This window comes from Rissa tridactyla, chromosome 6, assembly GCF_028500815.1.
Source record: "Rissa tridactyla isolate bRisTri1 chromosome 6, bRisTri1.patW.cur.20221130, whole genome shotgun sequence".
Classification (NCBI taxonomy): domain Eukaryota; kingdom Metazoa; phylum Chordata; class Aves; order Charadriiformes; family Laridae; genus Rissa; species Rissa tridactyla.
This window is the reverse complement of record NC_071471.1, coordinates 52903146-52927493: the sequence shown is the minus strand read 5'-3', so window position 1 is coordinate 52927493 and position 24348 is coordinate 52903146. Positions and strand designations below refer to the sequence as shown.

The window sequence follows — 24348 nt, the reverse complement described above, 5'->3', positions numbered from 1 at the left end:
AACCCATTTTCTACGGTCATCTGTCCATTTTTACTCAACAGAGATATAGGCCTTTGATCATGGTGTTTTCCTCCTCTAATCTATTGCAACAATCTCCAAAAGAGACATATCAAAATTAAGAGCAACAGGAATAGTTTCAGGTGTACGCATGTGTCCATGCACTAAGAAACTGCCTAGAGCATGAGAAGAGATGATTGAGAGTTGGGTACAACAGAACTGGATATAACTCTGAACAGTATGGGCAAAACAAAAAGGGAATAATTCATTATTCAGGACTCTTCATAACACAGCAGCTAGTATCACTTAAATGATCAGAATTCCTGTTTTTAAAATGAACAAAAGGGATTATTTTTCTTCACAGTTCACAATTAAATTGCAGCTCCCATACTTTATTATGGGAGATAAAACCTAAATGGCTTCAGAATGGGATTAGGCACTCAGGAGATAACAAGTCCGTTGGTAGCTGTTACTACAGCAGTAACATATGGATATATGTATACTATATACAAGAGCAAAAAAAACTCCAGTCTTGGCTTGTATTTTTTCTGTGCCTTCTCCTCTACATCCAACTCTGATCTGACTGAATATGTCTATTCTTCTGTTTTATAGTTTTGTTTCTTGGTTTTAACTAAAATCTCAAGTGTGTATAATGTTCTGAAACTTTTTTAGCTTGCACCATTGCGGAGCGTATGATATACCCTGAACTAAACAGTTAATCACTGATACTGGGGGTTGGACTTGTGAATCAAGATGATCCAGGCTGGGTCCAGTTTTCTGGTATGTTTGATAAACCCATGGGATTCGACCCTTTTGAGCAAGTGCTGTATTGTATAAATGCGTGAGGCTTTTGAATACCCCCTGCTCTGGTCCTTCCTCCATCCTGAGACTGCATCCCCCTCCCTCCCTGCCTTGGGGGCTGCATTATGTGCTTGACGTAAACCATTGATGTCTTGTTATCGAATCTAATCAATACTGATTTATCTGTCTAAATATTTAAATTCTCAGTCTTTGGAAGAGTATTGTAGTAGGAAAGCATCCTTTATGGCAGCTGTAGGGAGCAGTTGTCCCCACTCTAAAATGGAGATTGTCATGGTGCAGCTGCAGATGTGGTGACAGGGGGGCTAAGTGTGTTACCTGGATGTTTGTTGCAAGTGATTAGCAACAAATCATCTTAATCTGTTAGGTGAGGATATTTGCATTGTCATTACTGGATTTCAGTTAATATCTCAATTCCTGGCTCATCAAATCTTTTTGAGTGTTTATCACTGCACTGGCTTCAGGTATGTTGGGATGGTTTTCTGCCATGCAATGGGAGAGAGAAACATGGAAGAGTTAGAGCGCAGTTTAAAGCAAAATGATGGTGAATTTGTATAGTACATCAAGCCTCACATCTGCCATATTCAATATGAAAGGTGGAGAGACTGTGTTTCACTCCCTAGGGACAAATGAGTAAAGCAAAGTAATGCAAACTCAGACTAGTCACACCTATGGACTTGTGTACAGTAGAAAAGTGATGAAGATGCTGACAGTCCTTATCAATGAGGTCGGTCGTGTGAAACATTTTTTCTGGTGGGTGTTGATGGATCAAAGCAGTTCAGAGCACGGAGTGTGCACGTCTCCTCTCCACATCGTACTCCACTGGGAAAGGAGCTGTCTGAGACCCTGTAATGCTGTCAGATGCAGGGCCTTTTCTCAACAAAGAGGAACTCTTAGGGCTTAATCTAGATACCACTGAAAAAAGTAAAAGGGTTTTTTTTTGCTGTTGCATGGGGTTTTTCTATTTTTATTTTTGCATTACTTGCTTACATTTTTTTCCCTAGGAAAGTAATGATCTCAGGGGAGGAAATCTGGGAAAAGGTAGCGGTTTAGGCTTCTTAGGGAAAATCAGACAGAGAAGTTCAAGTTACTTTTCAGCAAAGCAACAACAAAAAATTAATTTTGGGTTATCCCAAGATGGTTTGCTGACTTTCGAAAACCCAAATGTTTTTAGTTTATTTTTACATCGATTTCTATTGTTTTTGCCTAAGCTGCTCTTTTGCTGTAGATCAGCTTTTAGATGAAACATACTTGTCAGGAAAAACATTGAAATACTTCATGCAAAATGTAATATTTGAGAGGTTTTAATTTAGGCCAAATCCATTTGCACTGAATTGAAAAACGGTTCCAATCTCCTTGAAATACAGCTTCCATTTCTTCTGACTCTGTTCTGTTGTGGAGATGCTTCTGTGGGTAGCAGTGTAGTTAAATTACCCTAGTTGCACCAGTCTGAAGCCGAATGTACATGAGGTTTTTGTTCAGGTTGAACTACAGGATGCATTATGGTAGCAGATCTACAGCTTTGTTAGTCTAAGCTGAAGGTGTATTAGAATGATACTTCAGTCTGTGTACTGATATCCCTCTGGCATCACTGGAAAAGCTCTTCGTATGAATCTAGCCCTGGAGCTCTGTTATCAAGCCTAGAGCTCTTAGCTGTGGTTGTGCACAGGAAAGAAATGGGGACAGATCCTCAGCTGAGGATAAATTAGGCTTTGCTGACATCATCAGAGCTGATTGACGACTTCTACTTGCTGAGAATTTGGCCCAGTATCATGTCTGTATTTTTTTGTCCTGCTGCACCTTGAAATACAGCCAGGTTTTGTTTGATTGAATAGACCTGTAGTCTTCTTGGGACAATTACTGTTGTAACTGCCAGTTCTGAAGAGAAGGTGTTTAGCTGCTCTCAGCTCTGGTAGAGAGAAAGGGAAAACAGAACCATTAAGTCGCTGCTCTGAGGAGGCATCATCCAAACAGAAGGGATCCTGGCCTGAGTGCAGGACTAAAGAGGTGGTCACAGGCAAGCATCAGTGTAATGCTTAAAGGTAGCACATCCTTCGTTTAGGAGTCTTATGGGAACCTGCACTGTTTCTGTTTCTTCACACTTCTACATGAGAGACAAGTTCTGTCTCAGTCTCTGCCCAGTGGAGGGATGTGAAAATAGAAATACTGAAGTATAGTACCTTGGCACTTCAGCCTGATTGTAGCCTAGAATTCAGATTCTGTTCAAAGCCAGTGAATTTCTGAGGCTGATGTAGTATGCTTGAATGAGCTTAACAAGATGATCAGGACCCTGTTTACCAGTGTGGCTTGCTTAAAGCAGTGTTCCGAACACCCAGGGAAACAGGAAGAAATTGTAGTTAAAGGCGGCTTTGAAATTCAGTATGTGGCTGATTTGCAATTTACCATTTTATTCCTCTTTCCCCTTGCCCCTATAAAAGCCTGGGGAGGTTTGCATGGTGAGGCTGGCATTGCTGTGTTGCATTATGTATGCTTGAGGGACTGTGGAGAGGCGATTGTGTAATGAAGGTGAAAATCAGAACTTACTCTAGGGAGTAAAAAAAACTTTTCCGTTAACTGGTGCTCTCAGGCTTTCATCCTCTTGATTGCACACTTGGGGCAAGGTTGTGACTTGGTTACTAGCAGTGCTGGAGGAGACTGTCAGGGGGTTGTACCCAGTGGCTCTGGAGCTGCTGAATAAGGATACCTCATGGAAGCTGTGCTGCTAGCTTATGTTGCACCTGCAGCCTTTCTGTTCAGTTCCCATCTCTCTGTCTTCATTTTCATTATCCTGTTTGAGGTGGAGAGTACAGGTGTCTGTGCTGAACTTTTTTCCTAGTAGAACTGGGAGCAATATTGCGCCTATTTCCTGTGCTGAGGACATAAGCAAAGGCTCCTTCCCCGCTCTTATAATGTTTTCAAGTTTACAGTAATTCATTCTGTCCCATTTTACCTACTGTGTCACTAAAAGCCATGCCTTGCACCCAGTACCAGCAGTAAAAACGCTACTGAATCAGTTTGCTGTATCAGTATCTTTTAAATAAGCACTGTAGACTTACCACTTTGTCCTGTTCAGCTTTGTTAGTGCTATAGATATATTTCTGTCCTCACTTGTTTCATTTCCAAAGTGAATTAAGAAAAAGGTAATAAGGCTGGGGGATTTCCCATTCAGAAATACATAGGCGTGAATTCATATGCTGTGTCTCATTATGTATGCGTTTTCCCTTAAAAGCCCTAATTCTGAATACTATGATTATGTAAAACTTGCAGCTTTCATTAATAAAAAGCATGTCTCTTGGTGCTTGTGGATTTAAAATAAAGCTACCAAATAGGATCTGTAAAGGCTCAGAAACCAGAAGATAAATAATAGTGAAAAATTCTGTTGGTTGGAAGCCAGTCTCATGATTTTTGGTGGGCTGACCTGAAATTTGTGAATGCCTGGAGTGGCAATGATTCAGAAGCCAGATTGTGTGCAGGCTGGTTGACAAACAAAAGTCGCTGTTACTTTAGAAACATGTCACTTAAAAGTCAATTAAGATAAAAATGCCTTCTGGAAGCTCTCAGTGGACTTCATGCTACATTGTAATCTTGTGTATCAAGTGTTTTTTCAACACATCACCCTCTTCAGCTTAGGGAGTTCAGGAAGTCCTGGCAAACAGAATAAAGAAATGCAGATGTGTACTAGGGAAATGGCATCTCTTCCTCTGCCATCCTCTGCCCTGTTAAACTAGGAAAAAGTAGGGCAAATTCTGTAGCTTTTATGCAGGGAAAGTCCCATCAACCTCAGCAGGAGACTTGGCTCACGGAGAAGTACAGGAGCCAGGCCAAAGTTTGCATTCTGATTTTTAGGAAGTTGATATCACATGTTCACAGACTAATGCCACAGAGCTTTGCAAAGGTGGCCAGTGGAGCAGTGAAATGCCTGTGACTCAGTGGAAGTTTGCTTGAATGTGACATTAGGAGTACAGCCAGCAGCACTCGAATATAGCCACAACACAGGCATAAATTCAACCCCATTCTTGCTATGGGGTAGATAAGCATGAAGGGTCTTAGTGTTCTGCAGATGAATCATACATAGCTCATCAGTGAGTGCCTTGATTTAATGAAGCCATAGTATGTTAATATTAACACTACAAAAAAAAAAAAGCTGTAAAGTTACAGGCAGCCATGCTAACTAGCTACAAGCATTTAAAAGCCTGGGCATGAGCTCCTACTTGGCTATTCTGGCCATAATTAATGATGACAGGTATGTTGGAAAAATAATTATTTTGCTTGCTTTTAAAGACAATTACTTGCTCAAGGCAAGTGAGGGGGTGGGATTTATGTGGCTGTAATAAGTGTATGTAGATGGCATCTTCCCAGAAGAATATTGTAGCCACAGGATCTTTTTAATTGACCTGAGATTCTTTTGTTCTGCAGATACAATTTATGTATGTGGTCACAGACTAAAATGACCCTACTTGTTTTAGGGAAGGCTGAGTTCTAAACTGCTGAAAGGAAAAAAGGCTGCTTTTATCAGCCCAGTCAGCAGCAGATAAAAATCTCTCTCTGTCACTTTGTGGGGGGAAGAAATCTTTTTTGAATAGGTACCCTGAGCGCATGCTCTTTCCATCTGATAGAATAGAAGATGGGAGTATGGCAGTGGGCTGGAGTGAGTATTACTGCATTCATCTGGTATCTTTCCTGTGTCGGGGCTCGCATAGCACAGCAGCTTTTGCCCGGCATGTGGGCATGCCATTCTCTGATGGCCACCTGCCTGCTTGTTTACCATGATGGGCTGTAAAGCCTTGGTCCACTTCCAGCCCAGACAGTGGTGAAGTCAGGGAGGGAGTGGCTGCTCCTCCATCGCCTGCCACTGTAGAGCATCATGTTACTGGGTGATGGAGGGCAACTGCTCCACCTCTGCTCCTCCTCCTTCCCCACCAGTCATTGGCATCCCCTGCACTGAAGGGCTATGAGAGCTATATTGTCTTATCACATAGGCTGTGACCAAATGCTTTAACAATAAGGTAGAGTCTCACTGCCTTTCTCTCAGAGTTTCATTCTAACTTGGCCCAGGTGGGAAATAACAGCAGAAAGTCCCCCAAGGCTGTAATTCAGTGGAAAATTCTGAAATGTGGCCACAACTAATAGCCTTTAATAGAAAGCAGCAGGTTTTATGTCTGTTGTCAGTCACTCAACTGTTCCTCTAAGGGGGTGAAATCCGCTTGCGCCACAGAAGAGAGAAGGGGAACCAAAAAAGTTATGTGCTGATCACTCATGTACGTTCAGAAACATCTCCCTCTTATTCCCTTTTTTAATCTTGTTGTGGTTGTACAGAAGTCATGAATCCCTTTCTCCACTTCCCATCTGTAAGATGGGGAAGGTGATGCTGACTTTCTTAGTAAAGCATTTTGAAACCTGATACTGAAACTTGTTACAGAAAACACAGTATTAAGAGTCAAGGTGCTTTTCTCTGCACTAGCCAGCCTGCTGCTGGCAGCAAAGGTTGTACTCTGAAGTCAGTCTCTGTGAATTGGGATCTGAAGTTGGCGGAAGGAGGAAGACGAAAAGAGGAGGGACCCAATAACTATATATTAGTGTGGTTTTGGAGTGATGATATATAACAAAAATATTTACATTTCTTGCAGTCCCGGTTGTATGTAGTCCTTTCTAAAAGCATCACTAAAGGAAGCAGACTGAAAGCTGGGTGACCGATAATGTTTCAGGGTTTGCATCCAATTCAGTCTATTCTTGGTGTCTGCAAATTTTTGTCAGGGTACAAATTTTCACCTGATCTCTGTTTGGAGAGCTGATTAAGGAAAGCTATGCCTGAGCAACAGAAAAATACTAGAGGATGAAGAATAAATAGTTCCTCCATCATGAAGATATGAAGTCTTAGGGTTTCTTAAAGTAGGTTGTGGCAGTAGGAGATGGAGAGTGGAAGAGAAGGAGCCTGTGTTTCATTGCCCTGGATGAGAGGCACAAATGTTTGTTTGCATCAGTTCAAAGTTCTTCCTGGCAATTGCATGTCTAACAGGAGAGCAACCTCTGCTTTTGGCTCCAAGGGCAGAGTGAGTTGAAAATGAGGCAGAATATGGGGGTACTGGAGGTAAAAGCAATAGGGTTTTGTGCAAGGTCACTAAAGGGCCAGATACTTAGGCAGCTGGGAAGGATTATTGCATTAGTCTAAATTTGACCCTGTGTTAAACTGGCAGAGAAGGGAATTCCCTTGTGGTGCTGTGGTTTTACTGGGTATTTCTTTTGTGTTTTTTTAATTTACTGTGAGCAAAAAGGCAGACTTACTTCAGCAGAAACTCCAGCCTTGTGTGTCACTGTGTGGGGGCACATCTGCTGGCAAAGAAGAAGCTGAAGGATAAAGGGGATATTCCAAGAGCTGTTTGGGCATGACATCTTTTCCCATGTACTACACAATGACAGCAGGAAGAATTGTCGTGAGGTTCAGGGATGAACTTAGAAAGTTCATCGTGACTGCTGAGTTTCTCCTTCAGAATAACCAGATTCTAGTGTAAATCTTTGTTTGGGGTCTCCTGGAAGGAATTAGCAGTGATGGAAAGCCTGCCCTCCCCAGACCCACACATCCCCCCACCCCTTCCACAACTTTTACAGATATCCGTGGAAAGATTTGTGAGCCCGTAAATTGTTAGATCTGAGAGAAAGTCTGAGTCATCTTTGATGACATGAGATTAGGATCAGGCATTGTTTCCAGATTAGATATGGTGTCGATAGGCTTTACAAGACCAGTTCCTTCCATACTCACACATACAGGCGTCCCCCAGTCTTTGAGGGAGAGATGTGTGCCAGTCTGATCATGGATGGAACATCCACATGTAATAGGTAAATGCATATTGACGTGTACAAGATTTTTCCAGCTTCTGAAGCAGATGGTATTGGGCCATCTCCAAGGACAGAGATGTAAGTAGCTTGGGTCCCCCATTCCAAGATCATGTGAATTCCCCAAGTCCAACCCACAGCCGGCAGTGTTTCACCGGTGGCAGTTGGCTGTGTCACTGACTCAGAGGGACTCTTTTTGCACCTCTTTCCTTTCTGCTGTTCCTCTCTGCTCCATACCTGCTTCAGTACCCTTTTGCTCAAATAGGTTAACATAATTAAGTTGACTTGAGCTTAGCTTGATGTTTGCTATGGAAGAATTGTTTGTGTGTCTGAAAGCTTCTCAACTGATTTCCAAACTGTCTAAGGAAAGAGCAGAGACTTGCGGCTTTTTGGTATCATGGTACAGATATATCACACCTATTGAGCATCATAGGATTTACGAATACTAAACTGTGGCGAAGATTTTCAGATTGCATGCTGAATGGATTTTCCTCGAGCATGAAACTTGGCTTTCCAAATAAAAACCGTATTTGTGCGCTAACAAGAAGTGGTTCAAGAAAAGGCCCTGCTATTAGCTTTCTGCTTTGTGGAAGGCACAGTTTATACAGTCTTCACCATAGAATTGTGTATTCTTTTACTTTAAAAGAATAGTACTAGTTTTATTTGGGTCACTTACTTTGCTAATCTAGAAAACTGACTTCAAATACAGCCAGTCAATAGGTTATTGGTTACAGGTTATAAATGTTCTCCCTTTCAGATAACTGCTTACTTGCATCTCAGTGCAGTGATGACTAGGAGCTATCCCAAAAGCTGGAAGCAGTAAAAGCCAAGAGCTAAAGCACCCATGGAAGTATAGATCTTTTGCTTTTATACATTTTCCATGACAAGTCCATGAGCTTTTAAAAGAGTGTGTCCCATCTTCTAGTCATTACACATAGGAAGACTTGAGGCGTAGAGAAACTGATGTGCCCAAGACTGCATAGTTTAATTTCTGGCATTGTCCTTTATATTCCAAGGAGTGAGGGTAGAGGTGTTGCCTGCCCAAGAGATGTGCTGTAGTTGAGTGAATTAAAGGTAGATGACTAGGAGGCGGCAGACATGGATAAATGTCATTGCCATTAAATGTACTGTCCCAGCTTTATGGAATTAGGAAGGATATGAAGTGAGTACCAAACTGCCTTAAGTTCTTCAGAGAGGCAGCAGAAGCAACAAGAATAAGACTGAATTTCCAGATCAGATTATCTTGGGTGAATAAAAGCAAGAGATTTTTAGGTGGCCTTTGGTCCTAAAAGCAGCCGGGCAGAGTGAAGGAAAATAAACAGTTGTAATCATGGAGGCTGAAACAATGGGGTTAAGCACTTGTTCTTCTTTTAGTACCTACTGCCTGAAAGCCTCAAAGATATGTACATATACAAACATGGGTGTATTGTCACCCCATTTGAAAGATAGGGAAACTGAGGCATAGGGTGGTGTTCGGAATCAATACCTTCTGATGATTTCTTTAATTGTTTAGAAGGCTTCATTTTTTTTCAGGAGTGCCTAAGAAGCAAATGAGGGGATAGCCCAGTGACGTGACATGGGAGATTTATAGTGATACCTTTTCCACTCTAGACAAGAACTGGTTAATAGAATCAGGTTTTTATGTTATCCAAACCTGATGTGTTTTTTTTTTTTCTTTCCTCTCAACATATTGCTGGTTGCTGTAGCAGCTGAGTAATGCAGAAGTTCTGCCTGAAAAAAATGCTTCCTCCTTATATGATACTGTACATATTGTCATGGAAATTGTCCTCATTTCCCCCGAGCACACTTTAAATAACTCAAACGGCAGTGCTAATGAGCAGAAAGATATCTGCAATCCCCACCGTGCAACTTGACATACTTTATCCCACTCTGAATTCCCTTTGCTCATCATTGAGCATTTTAAAGATCTGGGATAATAATTTGCTTCCTCTCTTTGGTCCAGTCATTTTGCTCTTAGCACTTGGTAATAAAAGGTCAGCTTTGGCTGAAATCTTAGTGTAGCAGCCATGCCGTTTTTTACTGCCAAATATCTTAAGAAAAGCAAGTGTCTCCGAAAGGGTAAGTCATCATATTTTTGGTGTGTTTAGTGTTGTCTGGTTTGCTTTAAATCACAGTAAAGGATTTATTTTGAATTAACAAGCAGTGGGAATGGATCTATTCATGCTGCCGGTCAGTTAGCACAGGGGGTTTTATTATGCTGTGTGAATTTTTCGTTCAAGATACACTGTATGTTATTATCTTGCATTTTACATTCAGTAAAGCCGACTAAGCAAGAGAATGTTTAACCCTTTAAACATGGAGCATATGTTTTGCACAGGGGTGGAATCCCTAAAGCAGAACAAAACAGCAACAGAATATCTGTGTATATTTGTTTTTGCAGATGAGTTTAGGTAGGCAGCTGAGTAATTCTCTAGTATTTTAGTTTCTCTTGTCTAAAAGGAGCAGTTTTAAAAAATCTACACTGAAATAATAACTTACAATAAATAATTCCAAGTGAAGGAAAAGCATGTTTCCTTTTAGTATCTTTGCTATGTAGGGCTACCTGAGTGCATGATTCCACATAGATTTTCAGCTCGGTATTGTGAGGTTTGCTTTTAGAATGGCTGTGTGGGCTTTTCTAGGAAATGTGATTGTTCTACCTTCAGGCAGATAGAAAACTCTTCAAGATAACACTTTGCCTCTAGCATTATAAAAATTGACAACATAATAAACTCCTAATAGAGAAATACATTCCTTGTATTTTTCTTGTTCCATTGCATGTGTCTTTATTGTGACATTTGTTATCTAGCCAGCAGTCCAGATGCGGGATTTGCATAAAGGCAAACAGCAGTGATTTCTTGTAGCTGGGACATGCATCAGTTCCAGGGGATCTGAGGAATCTGACTTGCTTACCTGCCTAAGCATTTGTATATATATGCATTTCTCTAATTCCTTGTTTGAATATAAATTGGTTCTAAGGCATAGCTAATAGCTAGAAGGTGGAATTGTATAGGTTTTCATCCCAAGTTTAAAGTTGAAGAAAGGGTTTTGAAGAAATGCAAATTTGCTTTCTTTAACCTACCTTTGTGTTGCCTACTGGGTTTCTATTTCAAAAGGGGATTGCACAACCAGAAGTAGCAGTTGGGATGTGAGAATTGAGTTAAGCTGACCTGTAGCCACTGGTACCAACTTCTTAGTATTTTGTTGAGCAAAATGTGTGTGCATGTCTGCAGATTTACACAGTCCTTCAGGAATTATTAAGAATAGAATCATGTCAGCAAAGTTTTTATTAGAAAAAAGTAGAAAAGATTATAATGAATTCTTAATTTGCTTTTGCTAAGTTTTTTGTGGTTTTTTTTTTTTTTTAGAATTTTGTTTTATGTGTGTACATATATATACCACTTTACAAGGGGACATAGGACAATTTTTGCTTCCTCTTTTTGCTCATATGCTAGGGGCCCTCAGCTGACCAGTGCCTCTTTCCCTTATAGCACATGCCACCACAGTAGGAGTGTCTCTCTAGACAGACGCTGAGGAAAGGTGCCTGCCTTACCTGTGTCTGCAGCAGGCATTGCAGGAAAGGGCTGATGCTACAGCCAGGAAGGGTAAGGTTATTCTGGCACACGCACCTGAAGATAAACTTGCCCAGCCCTGATGCCTGCTACAAGAGCAGCGTGTGTGCCTCCTGCTGAATGCCTGCCCCTTTATTGTGAGATGTTCCCTGCCTCTCTGTGGTAAGAAGCTGTGATTTATTAGATGCACAGCAGCCCCTTTAGGCTTAGAGCCCAGCTTTAGACATCCAGCACGAGTCAGTGTGACCCTCTGAAGGTTACAGTTTGAAGCTGAGGAGCAGTCACTCACTGCTCAATCCTTTCCCTAATCAGATGATCCTTGTTGCTGCTTTGTTATGATTTGACATTCCCACTCGCCTAGGGGCAGATGCTGTGCTGATATGGGAAAAGGGCTAAGCCTCCAGAAGTAGCAGGCCGGGTAGGAGGTGTTGGTTGTAGATCTAGACTCGGTGGTGCTGCATCTGTTGGGAGTTGCCTAGCCCTAGAGCTCAGCCTTGTGAGAAAGCCACATAGAGGCAGCGAGGAACTGGGAGCAGTAACTTGGTGACCAGCCTGTGCAAACAAGAGAGCACTGTGACGTGACCATTCCTAAACCAGAATCAACATGGGCATAATCTGGGCTTTTAAGAGATGGCTGGGGGAAGCTCAGCCAACAGCAACCAGTCATATTCTTAGTGAGTCACTACCAATGTGAAGATTTTCAGCTAACTGAACAGCCCAAAGAGCATCTTAGTGCGCCAAAGAGGGTAGAGGGTGTTGGCTGTCTGAGCCTACTTCTGCCAAAATTTTTCTGATCTGTGACATCCATTTAGCTATCCAGAAAACCTCCTGGTTCAGGCACGCTGGTAGCGTAGGGATCCTGCTTCCTTCCGATGCCCATTCTAGTCTGTGCTGCTAACCTTTCTCCTCTTGCTTTCAGGACAGTCTGGGAAGTGCCAAAGCATGAGGGGAGAACCTGTGTGTCTGGCTAGGGAGTGCTGAGGTAGTTGGGCATCTCCATGAGCTGTTTAACAGCAGGATATCACTAAGGCTGCTTTAAAGAGGCTGAACTCCTGTCACTTTTTGAGCCGCTTTCCATCTAGTTATTTGAGGCAATCCCTTCTAGATGTCTTCCAGAAAGCACTTCATTTGCAGAGGTTTTTACTGTGATTTGAGTGAGGAGATACTTCCCAGTAAGTAAACGTGGTCATTAAAAGGTATTAAATGATTACAGAATGCCCTAGGCATAGCATCCAAAGTGCAGTTGCATAAAAGCTATAGTAGCCACAGGATCCAAATGGATCTGTCCTTACTGCTCTCTGTATCTTGAAACAGGGAAGGAGCAAGCCAGCAAGAGCAGTGATCTTTCTCACAGGTTCAGATGGCCTAGGGACAGGAGCTGGGCTGTGGATAAGTTCATGGCCAGAAATGTTGGTTACATGGGAAAGAAAAGTCCCAGATAAAAACTCCTGATTCGGCCTTGAGAGGGGACTTGCCCAGATTAATACAGGAAGTGGCCAGCAGAGCTGGGAACTGTGACCTGATTCTCTGAAGTCTTATAGCCTGAAACCCCAGGCAGTGCAGGGTTTTTCCTCATAGCTCTTTGGACAATGTTTGTACCAAGTTGTTGCTGAAGCCTAGTTCTTCCCACGTGAGCTTTATTTTCACCAAGATCCATTTTCTTTTCTCACTGGTATTCCAGGCCAGCCTACAATGTATTTTGGATTAATTCTCTATTTGTTTTTGTGGTGGTTGAGAGAGTTTCCAGACACCTCTGAAATGAAACAGCCAAGCTGAAGTACAATGTTCTCTCTTGCTGTGCATCCTTTGCTTTGCAGACTGTTATGCCAATGGAGATTTCCCCCAGGGTTCATTTGGTGATGTATCCTTAGCTTACCCTGACCCTCTGGCAAAACCTACAGCAATGAGAGATTCTGGAAAGATACACGTAAGGGCTCCTTTATTTCTCCTATTACCAGTTGTAAGCACCATTACACTCCAATCAGTTACATCCCCCCCACGCACCTTGAATAAGGCATCAAAACAATGAAAATATTTATCAACCTCTGCAGTGTTGTTAAAACCCACTGCTCACTCATATGCCCTCCCACAATAAAATTTCTGTTTTCCTTCGGCCATTCACTGGGTACTGGCTCAACATTACTCAAAACTGGGCTATGAAATGTCATACAGTCAGAATTGTCTCTGGTCTGGCAAGTCACCATTGAATTTTCACCTGTCCTTTGATTTCTAGTGAGGGAAAAATAAAGTTTCAGCTCCAGCAAAGCCTTTTCCTCTTTAATTCAAAAAAATTAATAATGAATGTTTTATTGCCAAGTGGTCCTTATTTTACTGCAGCTGTAGATTTACAGGACTTCAAAGCTGGATGATTAAGGCGCAGTTTTAGTTTGTAGCCAGGCAAGCCAAACAATCTCAACTTCAAAGGAGGGGGTGTTCTTTAATGTTGTGGGCTCGCTCTTTGTGTTCAGCAAATGGAGCTGCTGGGGAAAATGCCATGTGCAGCAGACAAGTGATGTGGCTGCCACTCCTGGGAGGGAGTCTGTTAGCTGCTGCCTGAGAAGAGCAGCCCACACCCAGCAACCTCAGGATATCTGAAGGCTGCTGATTAGGTGACTTTGCATGATATCAACCTATGAGACTTCCAGCGTCTGCTTTTAGTGTGTTCAGAGCTTCTGTCTGTGTGGACCCCCAGGGGTGGCCATGCTAAAGGCAGGATTTGGGCCTGAGCTCTGTTGCTTCTGCTGCTCCCTTCTGTCTGTACCTGATTCTTCCTCTGCTCTGATGTGCTCGCAGGGTGGGTAGTTTTATATGCATTAGGGAAGTTGAGAGAGTCTATTTCAGTGAAAGGAAGCATTCAATCCATACAACATTGTGTGTTTGAGCGGAATAGGTGTCAGAACTGGAGATGAGGATGCTCTGCATCTATGACAGTCATGTCAAAAAGGAGTCATCATGATTTTGCTCATATGTTAATACTTTGTTCAGTCAATGATACATCACCAGTTGAATCTAGCAGGGCTGGCAGGGCGGGAAGAGGAGCTGGATAGCTCCATCATTAGACAGACCTAAACCCAGAATCATGGTGGTGTGCGCTTTACTCTGAAGCCCAGGCAGTGTGACCTGACCCTTTATATTTTATTAAACTCCTTATCCACATATCTGGTGAATGCCCCCGTACAGAAAATAGAACAAAAACCTCATGATGAGGCAGAAAAGGGGGCTGTTACCTCTTGAACCAGTGAGAGTAGAGACTATTATTTTCTAGGACTTGTTCCTCGACTAGAAATCAGTCTTAAAAACAAATAATGTCATTCCATAGCTTTGAGATACAGCAACGCGCAAACATGTTGTGGTGAAGTGTCTGGGATCAAAGCAAGGCGTTCGGGTAGAGGATGAGCCCACAGGCAGTCTGGATCCTGGCTGCACATTCTGCCACTTTGAGCGATCAGAGACTCTAGGAGACAGTATGCAGGACTCCATGGGCCTAGAGATATGAAAGGACTTGGCAGGATACCACAGAGATGCGTCTGTCGTTCAGCAAATGACTTCCAGAGCCATGTGTCTCTGGTGCAAATAGCCCTCATCAGTACTAAAATCTGAGTGGAACTGGGGCTTTGTCCAACCAGTATCTAGGCTTTTGTGAGATCCAGGCCGCTCTCTCCACAAGCCTCTGGGATTCAGCAGCCAGAGACGCCAGCGTTGCCAAGAAGCGTAGTGCTCGCGAGGCAGAGTTGGCCAACACACTGCCGTGCTCTCAATGAGCCATGCGTATGCTGCTGAGAGAGTGGTGACTTCAGCTCACCAGTTAAAGCTCTCCAAAAAGAGGGGGTGCCAGGCAGCCACTGGGTCTGCTGAGTGAAGGAACAGCTTTTTGAGACACAATACGCTCCTAATTTCTGTTGTGGCTTTCCCATTTTGAGAACACTGCTTTGATGAGAAAGTGGCCAGCTTTCCATTCTGTGCTGGGGGAATAATCTTCGTGCTGTTTAGCTTGTTCTCTCTCATTCTTCTCTTTCTGCTTTCTAGGGTTGGCACTGCCTTTGCAGTTGCACATGACTGACCTCCCAAAAAGTATTCCTTGCTTTATGAGAATCAATGTCTGATTAATCCAGGGTGTCTGGATGTGGTAGTTCTGTTTTTCATTCCTGGGTCTGCTAGTCGCTAGCCAATATCATACTGGAAATCATTTAGTGTCTCAGTATCTCAGTTCTCCACTGGTATGTAGGAATTTCTCACTATGGAATGTGAAGGCCTTTTTTTTTTTTTTTTTTTTTTTTTTAAAAAATACAGAGATGGCATTTCCTCGCTGATGTACAGTATAACCTTGGAAAGTAATTTTACCCCCTCTGTGCCTGTTCCCCCAAAACACTAATGTTTAACTCTGTGATAAGCATATTCCAGCAATGGAACACCTTTTTTGATTTCATTTAATGTATTTTTTTAATAGCTAAAGCATACACTGAAATCACTTCCGCTCACCTATACTTATCATAAGGTTGTTTTGCCGTTACTGTGTTGTGACTATTCCTCATCTGAAAAAAAAGCTGTGTTGGATATTTTTAATTGAACAGAGAATAAACAGAACTGGACTGGATGAAGCTCATTTTAGGATAAGGGTTATGTTATGAAGAGCTGTTTTTACTGTCTGCCTGCTTCTGAGAATCAGCCTTGACTCGTATTTAGACATGGACAGGACTAGAATATCTGTAAACAGGAGCATTTAAGGCTTACAGATGTTTGACTATGCATTTGCATATGTGCTCACTCCTTATGATCATTTTTTATGTAATGCTTTCATGCCTAGATACCCAGATCACCTAACTTAAATGAAACAAGGCAAGAGAATTATTAAATCTCTCTGGAAGGCTAGAGGAGCTGTGTCTGTTTGGCAAGTGCTTGGCAGATTGGCTTCAGAGACTATAGATTGAGTTGTCTCTTAAAGAGAGATAACAAACAGAGATCAGACTGGCAAGGCAATAATTTACTGCTGTCTTGGGTTCTTGCTTTCACACTGTGGGCCGTTTAAATAAAAATAACGGTAAAACGTAACCTTCCGTGTCTTTAATGCTAGGCTTAAAGCCTAGCTAGTGACTGGCTGCAATCACAAGCCATGAAAGCTTATAGCTCTGTTATTTTTCCCCTCATTTTAGGTTGGTATGCACTTTTAGGGACTCTCAAACTCGCCTGGTTGCTCCCAATAAAAAATGGGCAAGGGAGGAGAAGGAGGCACTTTCCATGCTCCCCCGATTCCCTCTGTTACTTGACTGGGGCTCAGACAAATCATAAAGCCGTCACTGATTTTTATTTTTTTTTTTTCCCCCCAGTCTCGCAGACCATTAATACAAATAGTTCTTCCATTTCCAAACCTTGTCCTCCCTAGCTCCCTGCGTACCACAGCTTAACTGCAGATACATAATTCATTATCTGGAAAGCTGCTGTTTTAATGTAATATTAAACAGGCAGCATCTCAGCAGGTGTCCCCAAGGTAAGGAAGGCAGCATGCTGCTGGCAGCAGCTGCTGGCTTCAGGCTTATCAAGATTTCTTTGTTTTGAAACAGAAGCTGGAAGGCTTTTTAGTACAGCATGTCATTGGCTGAGCAGATCCTGGTTTCTGGCTGTTATCCTGCCTTTGACTACAAAGACAAAAATTCTTGTAACACGTGCTGCCTGCAATGGACGCATACAGTTCTGCGCTCTCAAGAAGGGAGCAGGATGAGGAGAGGGAGGAGGCTCACAAGGCAGAGACATGTGCCTATTACCTGCTCTCATTTTTCTTAGTGGACCAACTGGGCTAAATGTATCTGTGGAGCAGGCCCGCTGATGTCAGCATTTTCAGAATGGGCCTCATGCTTCTATAAGCATAAAAGTGCCCAAATATGTAGCCTACAGAGAGCATTCCAAGCAATGAGGCTGATATTCCACCAGTCTCACACAAGTGCTAGTACTCAGTGGCCTAAGTCTGTGTAATTAGATCTAATTTGTATAGTTAATGTCACTCTGGCAAAAGAAGCTAAACTGGCAATCCTGGCATTTGTGTTTGAGTAGTATATCACAATGGGCATTGAGCAAGGCTTTTTTGTTCCTTGGGAGAACAACTTCATCTTCCGTATTTGAATGTCAGAAAATATGTTGGTGGCTGGATTTTCCCAGAATATGTGGGTCCTAAACTGGCATGTGTAAATTGTATGTGGTAAGCCAGCTCCATTTACCTGGTACTCGATTTAGGCTTATAGAAAGTGGAGATTTTTCATAAGGTAATATTTCTTGTTCTAGAGATAACTGAAGTGTAGTTACGGAGTTTGGCTACCCAGTGTGAATATCCGTGCTGCAAACACGCTCTCACACCAGGAGAAAGTTGCAGTATCCCACCTGGTTGTTCTATATACCTCTGTAAGACTCCAGGACTTTAGGGGCACATTCCTGTGAGTTGTAATCATAGAGTCATTTAGGTTGGAAAAGATCTTTACCATCATGAAGTCCAATCATAAACCTTAATGTAAGGTGTAAACTGTAGTGTTTCCTGAACATTTATCTCCTTTTTGTGCTCCTTTGTGGAAATTGTTTTAGTTTGCCTTGTTAGTAAAGAGACTCTGTCTTGCTATGACTGTGATCTAGCTTTGGTCAGCAGCCTTTGCTTGAAGAACGACAAAGACCTGCAAGCTATCAAAGAGCATAAGATGATTTGAAGGACCTTCTGGAAGTGTAGCTTCACCCTTAGAAGGTGACAATGTGCTTTGCTAAGAAACTGTGTGTGCTGGCATAGTGAAGAAGAGGCTGCTGATCCAGGTTTTCAAATACAAGGATTTCTCTTCTGCTAGCTAACCATTCTGTAGGAAGACTACCAGTACAAAGCGCTTAGACTACAATGCCATGTAGATCTATGAAGACCAGCAGAAGTTCAAGGATTTCTGCAGGAAGGAGGTCACACTACTGGGGTTTGCCTCAGTCCCCGAGTACTGAGATGTACAGACAGGAAAGCTCGTACCAGCCTAGAAGCAGGTTGCTGTTGTCTGGAGGAGCTGGACAGCAATGTCAGTGGGTGATTGCTTTGGTGCTGGCGGGCTTTCCGTGCTGTTGGAGCGGAAGCTCGCAAGGCAGTACTTGAGGCAGTTCTGCTGTGTGTGATGAGAATTGACAATAGTCCTAAACTATAAATGTTCTTTTACAAGTAGTCATCCTGTACTGTGATGTGGCCTCTAATGATATGCACCTGGGCTTTATTGTCTGCTTCTACAATGCAAAGGTGACTATCTTAGCTTGTCAGAAGAGACGCTACCTATGTGCAGGCCTTTAGCCTATCACGGAGGAAACATACAAGGATCAAGATGGGATTCAGTGGGATGGTACATCTGTAGTATTTCAGTATGCTGTAGTGGCAGTGAATGCTGCAGACAGGACTTCCACTGGGAAATCCATTGAGACCCAGAGGTGTTCAACACTCCCTTGAATTTCAGTGGGAACAAGTCCATCAACTGAAGATGTCTCTCAGAATGAGTTGTTGTTTACCTAACAGCGTCTTTTAATTTCTTGCTTAAATTGGAAAAAAAATCAGCATGTTTTTGAAAAGTGAGGTTACATCTGCTAATGATTAACCACTTCAAAGGAACTTTTGTGGACTTTTTGATAATGCTATTAACTGACAGGAATTTGTCCATTGCCTATGGGTGGAGAGAATTAGAATTGATTTTTCTAGGTGTTGTTCTGCTAGCAGTTCACTGACAATTGTCCTAAAGCACAAAGAATCGAGGCCCCCACTTTTTGCATCAGCACAACCTTGAGTCCATTAGCCATCCGCAGTTGTGTTCTGAGCAGTGGCAGTACTGACCCCAAGTGACAAATATGAACTTTCCTTTTTGCCAAAGAGCACTGTTGCCACAGTGAAGAGTGCTATGGGTTACACAGTCATGTTTAGGAGATTCATTGGTTACCCAGTGTATAGCCAGGTACAGGAGGAGACTGCTATAAAACTGTTACTCTGTGCAAACTGTAACAAGACCATGGACTTAGAATATCCCCGAGCTCTTGAGTTTGGATTTACATCAGTAGTATTTCCATCTACATTGCCTGATCATTTATATTGGCAAGGGTTTTTTACAAATTTGCCAACAATTTGCCAAAGGCCTACAGTATATATTCTTTTGCCTTTCAGTCCCTTTTCTGCATTAATGCAACAAATAGCTTCATTTTGGTAAAAACAAAGTCTGCAACTGTTGAATCCTTAATGATAGTCCATTTATTTGCTTCTGCCAAAAACTGTGCTTGTAAAGCTTCAGTCACTTCACTGAAGAAAATAATATTGTTTGTAATTGGCTTGAATTTCTGCAGAACTCTGTATTCAGTCTACAGAGAATCGGAGTCTTTACAGGCTCAGCTAAAAGCGTAAGCTGTAGCAACTGATGGCTTTACCTCAAGTCTCCTTACTTCAAAGTCCAGAGCATTGGCTAAGATGGGAGCTACATAGTCCTTTAAAGATACAGAGTGGATGTCTTTTGTTTCATGGTGGACCAGCTGCAGAGGAAAGAAAAAAATAGCCTTATGAGGGGCGAGGAGGAGAATATAGTTGGAGAGAGATTTATTTAGAAAGCATGAGAACCACTTCATTCCTATTGGTGGGCAGACCTGGAAAATGTGAGCACGACAGTCCCAGAAGAATGCAGAAGCTGGATATTATCTCTCCAGGATGAAGTTGTCAAAGAAAAATAGATCAGACTTTGCTATTCTGATGTTGTGGTAAGTCATTTCTCATCAGGAATTAAAATTCCCCGCAACTCTTCTCTTCAATCTTAAAGATTTGAAAAAAATTATGAGAATTAGAAAATTACTTGTGGTTGCATGGTAATGCATAAAAATTATCCAGTCATTTTCATTCAGATATTTCAAAGCATGAAGTATCATCATCTTTGGTCAGGAAGGAATTTCCTCCCTTATAAATAGCGTGTAAACATAACCACGGTTGGAATATATAATTTGATACATTCCTCAGAAGCGTTGAGCACTTGCTGCTTTGGAGAACCACATGGAACTGTGTGGCTTGCTTTGCATAGACATGTCACTATTTTCTGAGTTTTTCGTACATACTCTTTTGTATCCTCAAATTCATAATTGCCTTATTTTAGATGTGTCTCCTGCAACGTGTCTTAAGGGGCAGGCATACGGCTGACCTGAATTGCCTTCCTGTGAGTGTGTGGCTTCTGCTGCCCTGAGAAAAAAATTCATTTCCTTTCCATCCAGACCAGAGGACAGTGAAATGACCAGGAGTTCAGCGTAGCCCAGGCAGTTCCACGCTTCATCACTGTTAACGATTAGGCTCCCTAAGAGCTGGTGACATGTTGTACAGATTTTGAAGAGGGGGTTCATGAGCTCTTGAGCTCAAGTTTGTGCAAATGGAAGAAGCTGAACCACAACTATGCCTGGCCTCCCAGCACCTTCAGATTCTTTTCCAGTAGGAACTTTTTTTCCGGTGAGAAGCTGGTGCCAAGGTGGCAGATGCCTCTTGTCTGGCAGGCAAAACAGTGTTAGCGTCAGAAGAGGCAACATTACGCCCTAAATTTGTCCACTTTGTCAGCAGATATTGCTGTAAGAGGCAGTGACCATGCCATTGCACACTGAGAGCTTTACCTTTTAAAGGTGAAGCTTCAGCTTCTTAAAGCTGCTGCTATCTCTGTTATGATTGAGGTTTTTTAGTGAACATGTTCAGTCTGCACAGTAATCCCCTATCAGGAAACGTTATTTGAGTTCAGCCACAAGGGTTTAATTGAGCAAACTGTTACTTATTTGACAGTCTAACCCCTGAGGCATCATTGGACATAATTAGAATATCGGTACTCTAGAAGTCACACTTGGGATGAAACGCGCAAGTCACAGCAGAGGCAAAGTGGTATCATGCAGCTCCTAGCAATTGCTGCTGTAGTAGTTGCTCCTCATGTTAATTATTGTTGATTGATTTCTTTTTGGTATGGTTTTGCTGGCTTACTAAACTAGCCGTGACCTTGTTGGAGACATTTCATCTCTTGCTACTAGCTAATAGAAGCTGATACAAACCCCAAAGCATTAACAGTACAGCTTGCTTATAGGGATACTATACACAGTTGGTGGCATGTTTCACAGGCTCCCAAAACTCTCTAGTGAGGGAGGCAGCATGATCATGGTTAACGGCTCTTCCCTTTATAGATCAAAGAAATTCTGGGCAGGAGCTGGAGGGAATAGTGCCTGAGCTGTGTTGGTGCAAGGGAGATGCTATGTCCTAGAAAAAAATTACGTACTTAGCAGTTGGGTATTATGCCTGGGCCCATCTCAACCCTAAATATTGGGCTGCTGCAGGAGAAATGGTTCCCACAGTTGTGAATTCACCTTACCCAAGTTAATGTGGCCACAGTGAGCAGCACATCCTAGGAAGAATAGTAGTTTCCTCTCTGAAATTTCAAATTATTGAAAACAAGGAGGCATGAGAGCATTGGAGTACAATTACAATAAATATGTTTTTAATAGCAGAAGTGTAACTTAAAAATGACTGAACTGTTTTTTACTGAAACTTCTCACAACTCAGCCTAAAGCGGATGAAGCACATTTAAAAAAACCAAACAAACCCCAAAAACAAAAAACCAAAACCAAAAAATCATCTGAAGTAGACTTACCATTACAAAGCACTGAGCAAATGAAAACGGGTTTTATAAGCAGGGGCTTAGGGTGGCATTTGTGCACAATGCTACTTGCTCTTCCTTTAAGAGTACTTCACATTCTTTCTCCCTTCCTCTTATCTTGCATCTTTTTTCTGTTTGCTGTGGTTCCTGGAGTGTGACATCACTTACCAGCGTGTGGCCTACCTGGAATATGAGTTTGTTTATTTTCAAGGTTTTGGTTTATTTGAAGTGACCAGTAGCATTAACCAATTTAATAGATAAATCTAGAGTAATATGGATCACACAAATATCAAGAAAGGCATCTCCAGGCAGGAGTTAAAAAGCACCAAGTTAGCTTGACCTGATGTCTAAAAGGCCAAAGATTAAACAAAATCTTCATTTCTTTCGTATAGTTTTAGTAATCATAGACTTGATCCTGAAAACTGAAACAGAGCATTAGCCTTAGGTTTTTAAGGGTTTTCTGTAGTCCATGTTACCACTACAGAGAAGCTGTAATGCCTCTGTTCATGTTAAGTCTTGTCAGAATTTTTGCATAAAAAACCACAGTTCTGAGGTCTAATCTCTTTGTTGGTGCTTTTTTTAAAGCAATTTAATGGTGTCTGAAACCACAGAAGGCATGGGAGGGAAGAACAGATCACAAGGCCTTTGGATGAGTTTATAGATGGCAGTAGCTTTAGAGTGCCTGCCTTTGCTTTATTCTCTGGGATAAGGTCTAAGATCTGGGATCTAAAAATTATTTAGGGACTCTGCAAGGACTTTTAGGTGAAAATTTGGTGACCTTCTACTTGTAGCTTGTAACCTGGTGGATTAAAAAGCGTTTAAGGAAATCATGCATTTATATTTGTCTGAAAAGTCAATGAGATTGCTTACAATGCTTGTAAATCCTGCCCTAAGAAAATATGAACCATGTCCATTTATGAGCTGAACTTACTCTGTAAGATAAAAGGTGTTTAAGATTTAACTTTCCTCATTAACACAACCAAATGAAAGCTGAATGTTAGAATCCCCTCAAACTCATTCCGAACTCTGGAAATAAAACATCCTTGAACTCTAATTGTGCATGTTTTTTTAGGAAAAATTGCCATTGGGTTGTCCATTGGAACTGAGACACAATAAATTTATTTTGATTCAAAGATTGTTTCTTTTATTTGTACGCTGTATGATACTAAATCCCCAAACCTCATTTTTTTTCTTAATTTTATAAGGTTTTTGAACTGTGGTCATGAGTTTACTCTCAGCTTCCAAGTCAACTTCCAACTTGGGTATTCCATATATAGATAGATGGGTAGGTGGATATGGGTAGAAAGATACAAATACAAAAATCATAGCAAACACACATCACTGTTTACTGTACTACTCAGTTCCTCACAGATCATACCCTTGTAGATCCTGACAATTTTCCTTGTTTTTATCTGTCACTCATTGACTATTTCAGGTTTTTCTTACTGCTTTTGCTGTTCTCAAGTAGTGTAAATGGAGCATTTCAAGATCAGTTTTGCATTCACAGCAAGTTTTCCCTTCTATTAAAACAATCACCCAGAAAAAACAGCAGAAAACCAGTAGAGTTGTTATTGATTGTAGCAAAGTTTAAACCACATGCTGATGGTAGCTTAACCCAAGATTCAGGTATGACAGACGTGGTCTATCTCTAGCATTCAGGCTCTTGGAAAACTTTGGTTGGCAGGGGGACAGTGCTTAGGATAGCATTAGACGGATTCAAAGGCAAGGAGTGAAGTGGAATTAGGTTTCAAGTGACTAGTCCAAGCACTCCTAACGACCTTTTGTTTACTCACTAATATTTCTTTTGTCTCTTTTCATAATCCAGAAACCAAGACTGGGATGTTGGGTTTTTTGTGTTTTTTTTTTTTTTCTTTTTCCTGCTGTGCAAAGAAATATTCCCCCTAATAGAGCTGCCCTTAATCTTGACAGAATTCATCTACCTCATTTTTCACCTTTCTTCATTATCGGGAAGGTCTTAGAGCCCTGAATCTGATACTCACTGTTAAGGCAATCATAAAAAGCAGGTCAGAGAAGATGAATCATTGCAGTTGTTCTTTTCAGCTGTGGGTGCTAGTTTTTGTCCATTTGTCAAGACCTTTGTTGCTGCTTGTCTGTAATCAAAGGCTTCTTGTCGCTACTTGCTTTAGTACTGAGGGCAAACATGTCAGCCGGGCCTTGCGTTACCCACCAGCCACCCCTTTCATAATTCACCCTTGAACTTGCCATTTGCCTCCCTGTGGGCTGCAGCGGCATGCACATGGCCAACTACAAATTTCACTCTTACTGAAAATACAGTTCTACTATCCACACCAAAGCAATACAAACATGTAAATATATACACATACACAAGCATTTGTAGTTGTATAAATTTTCAGTAGGGTTGATGTAATGACAACACACAAGCACATCGGTAAGCAGAATGATGTAAGAAATGGGTGAAAGGCAAATAAGATGGGAGGTGGAAGGAAGGGAAATAGTCTGAACAAAAA

The 24348-nt window shown here is 41.8% G+C and overlaps 1 protein-coding gene across 4 annotated transcripts in view; it reads left to right on the top strand.

The window, feature by feature from the left end:
- Positions 1-24348, top strand: part of ARHGAP22 (Rho GTPase activating protein 22) — a 157590-nt gene that overhangs the window by 88418 nt on the left and 44824 nt on the right. The window contains exon 1 of one of the 4 annotated variants that reach the window (XM_054204708.1): positions 9456-9726. The exons of the other annotated variants lie outside the window; for them this stretch is intronic. Within the exon in view, the coding sequence (XP_054060683.1) occupies positions 9675-9726 (52 nt within the window). The 5' untranslated portion in view covers positions 9456-9674. Of the gene's footprint in view, positions 1-9455; positions 9727-24348 lie in introns of those variants that run through there. 4 annotated transcript variants of the gene reach the window in all.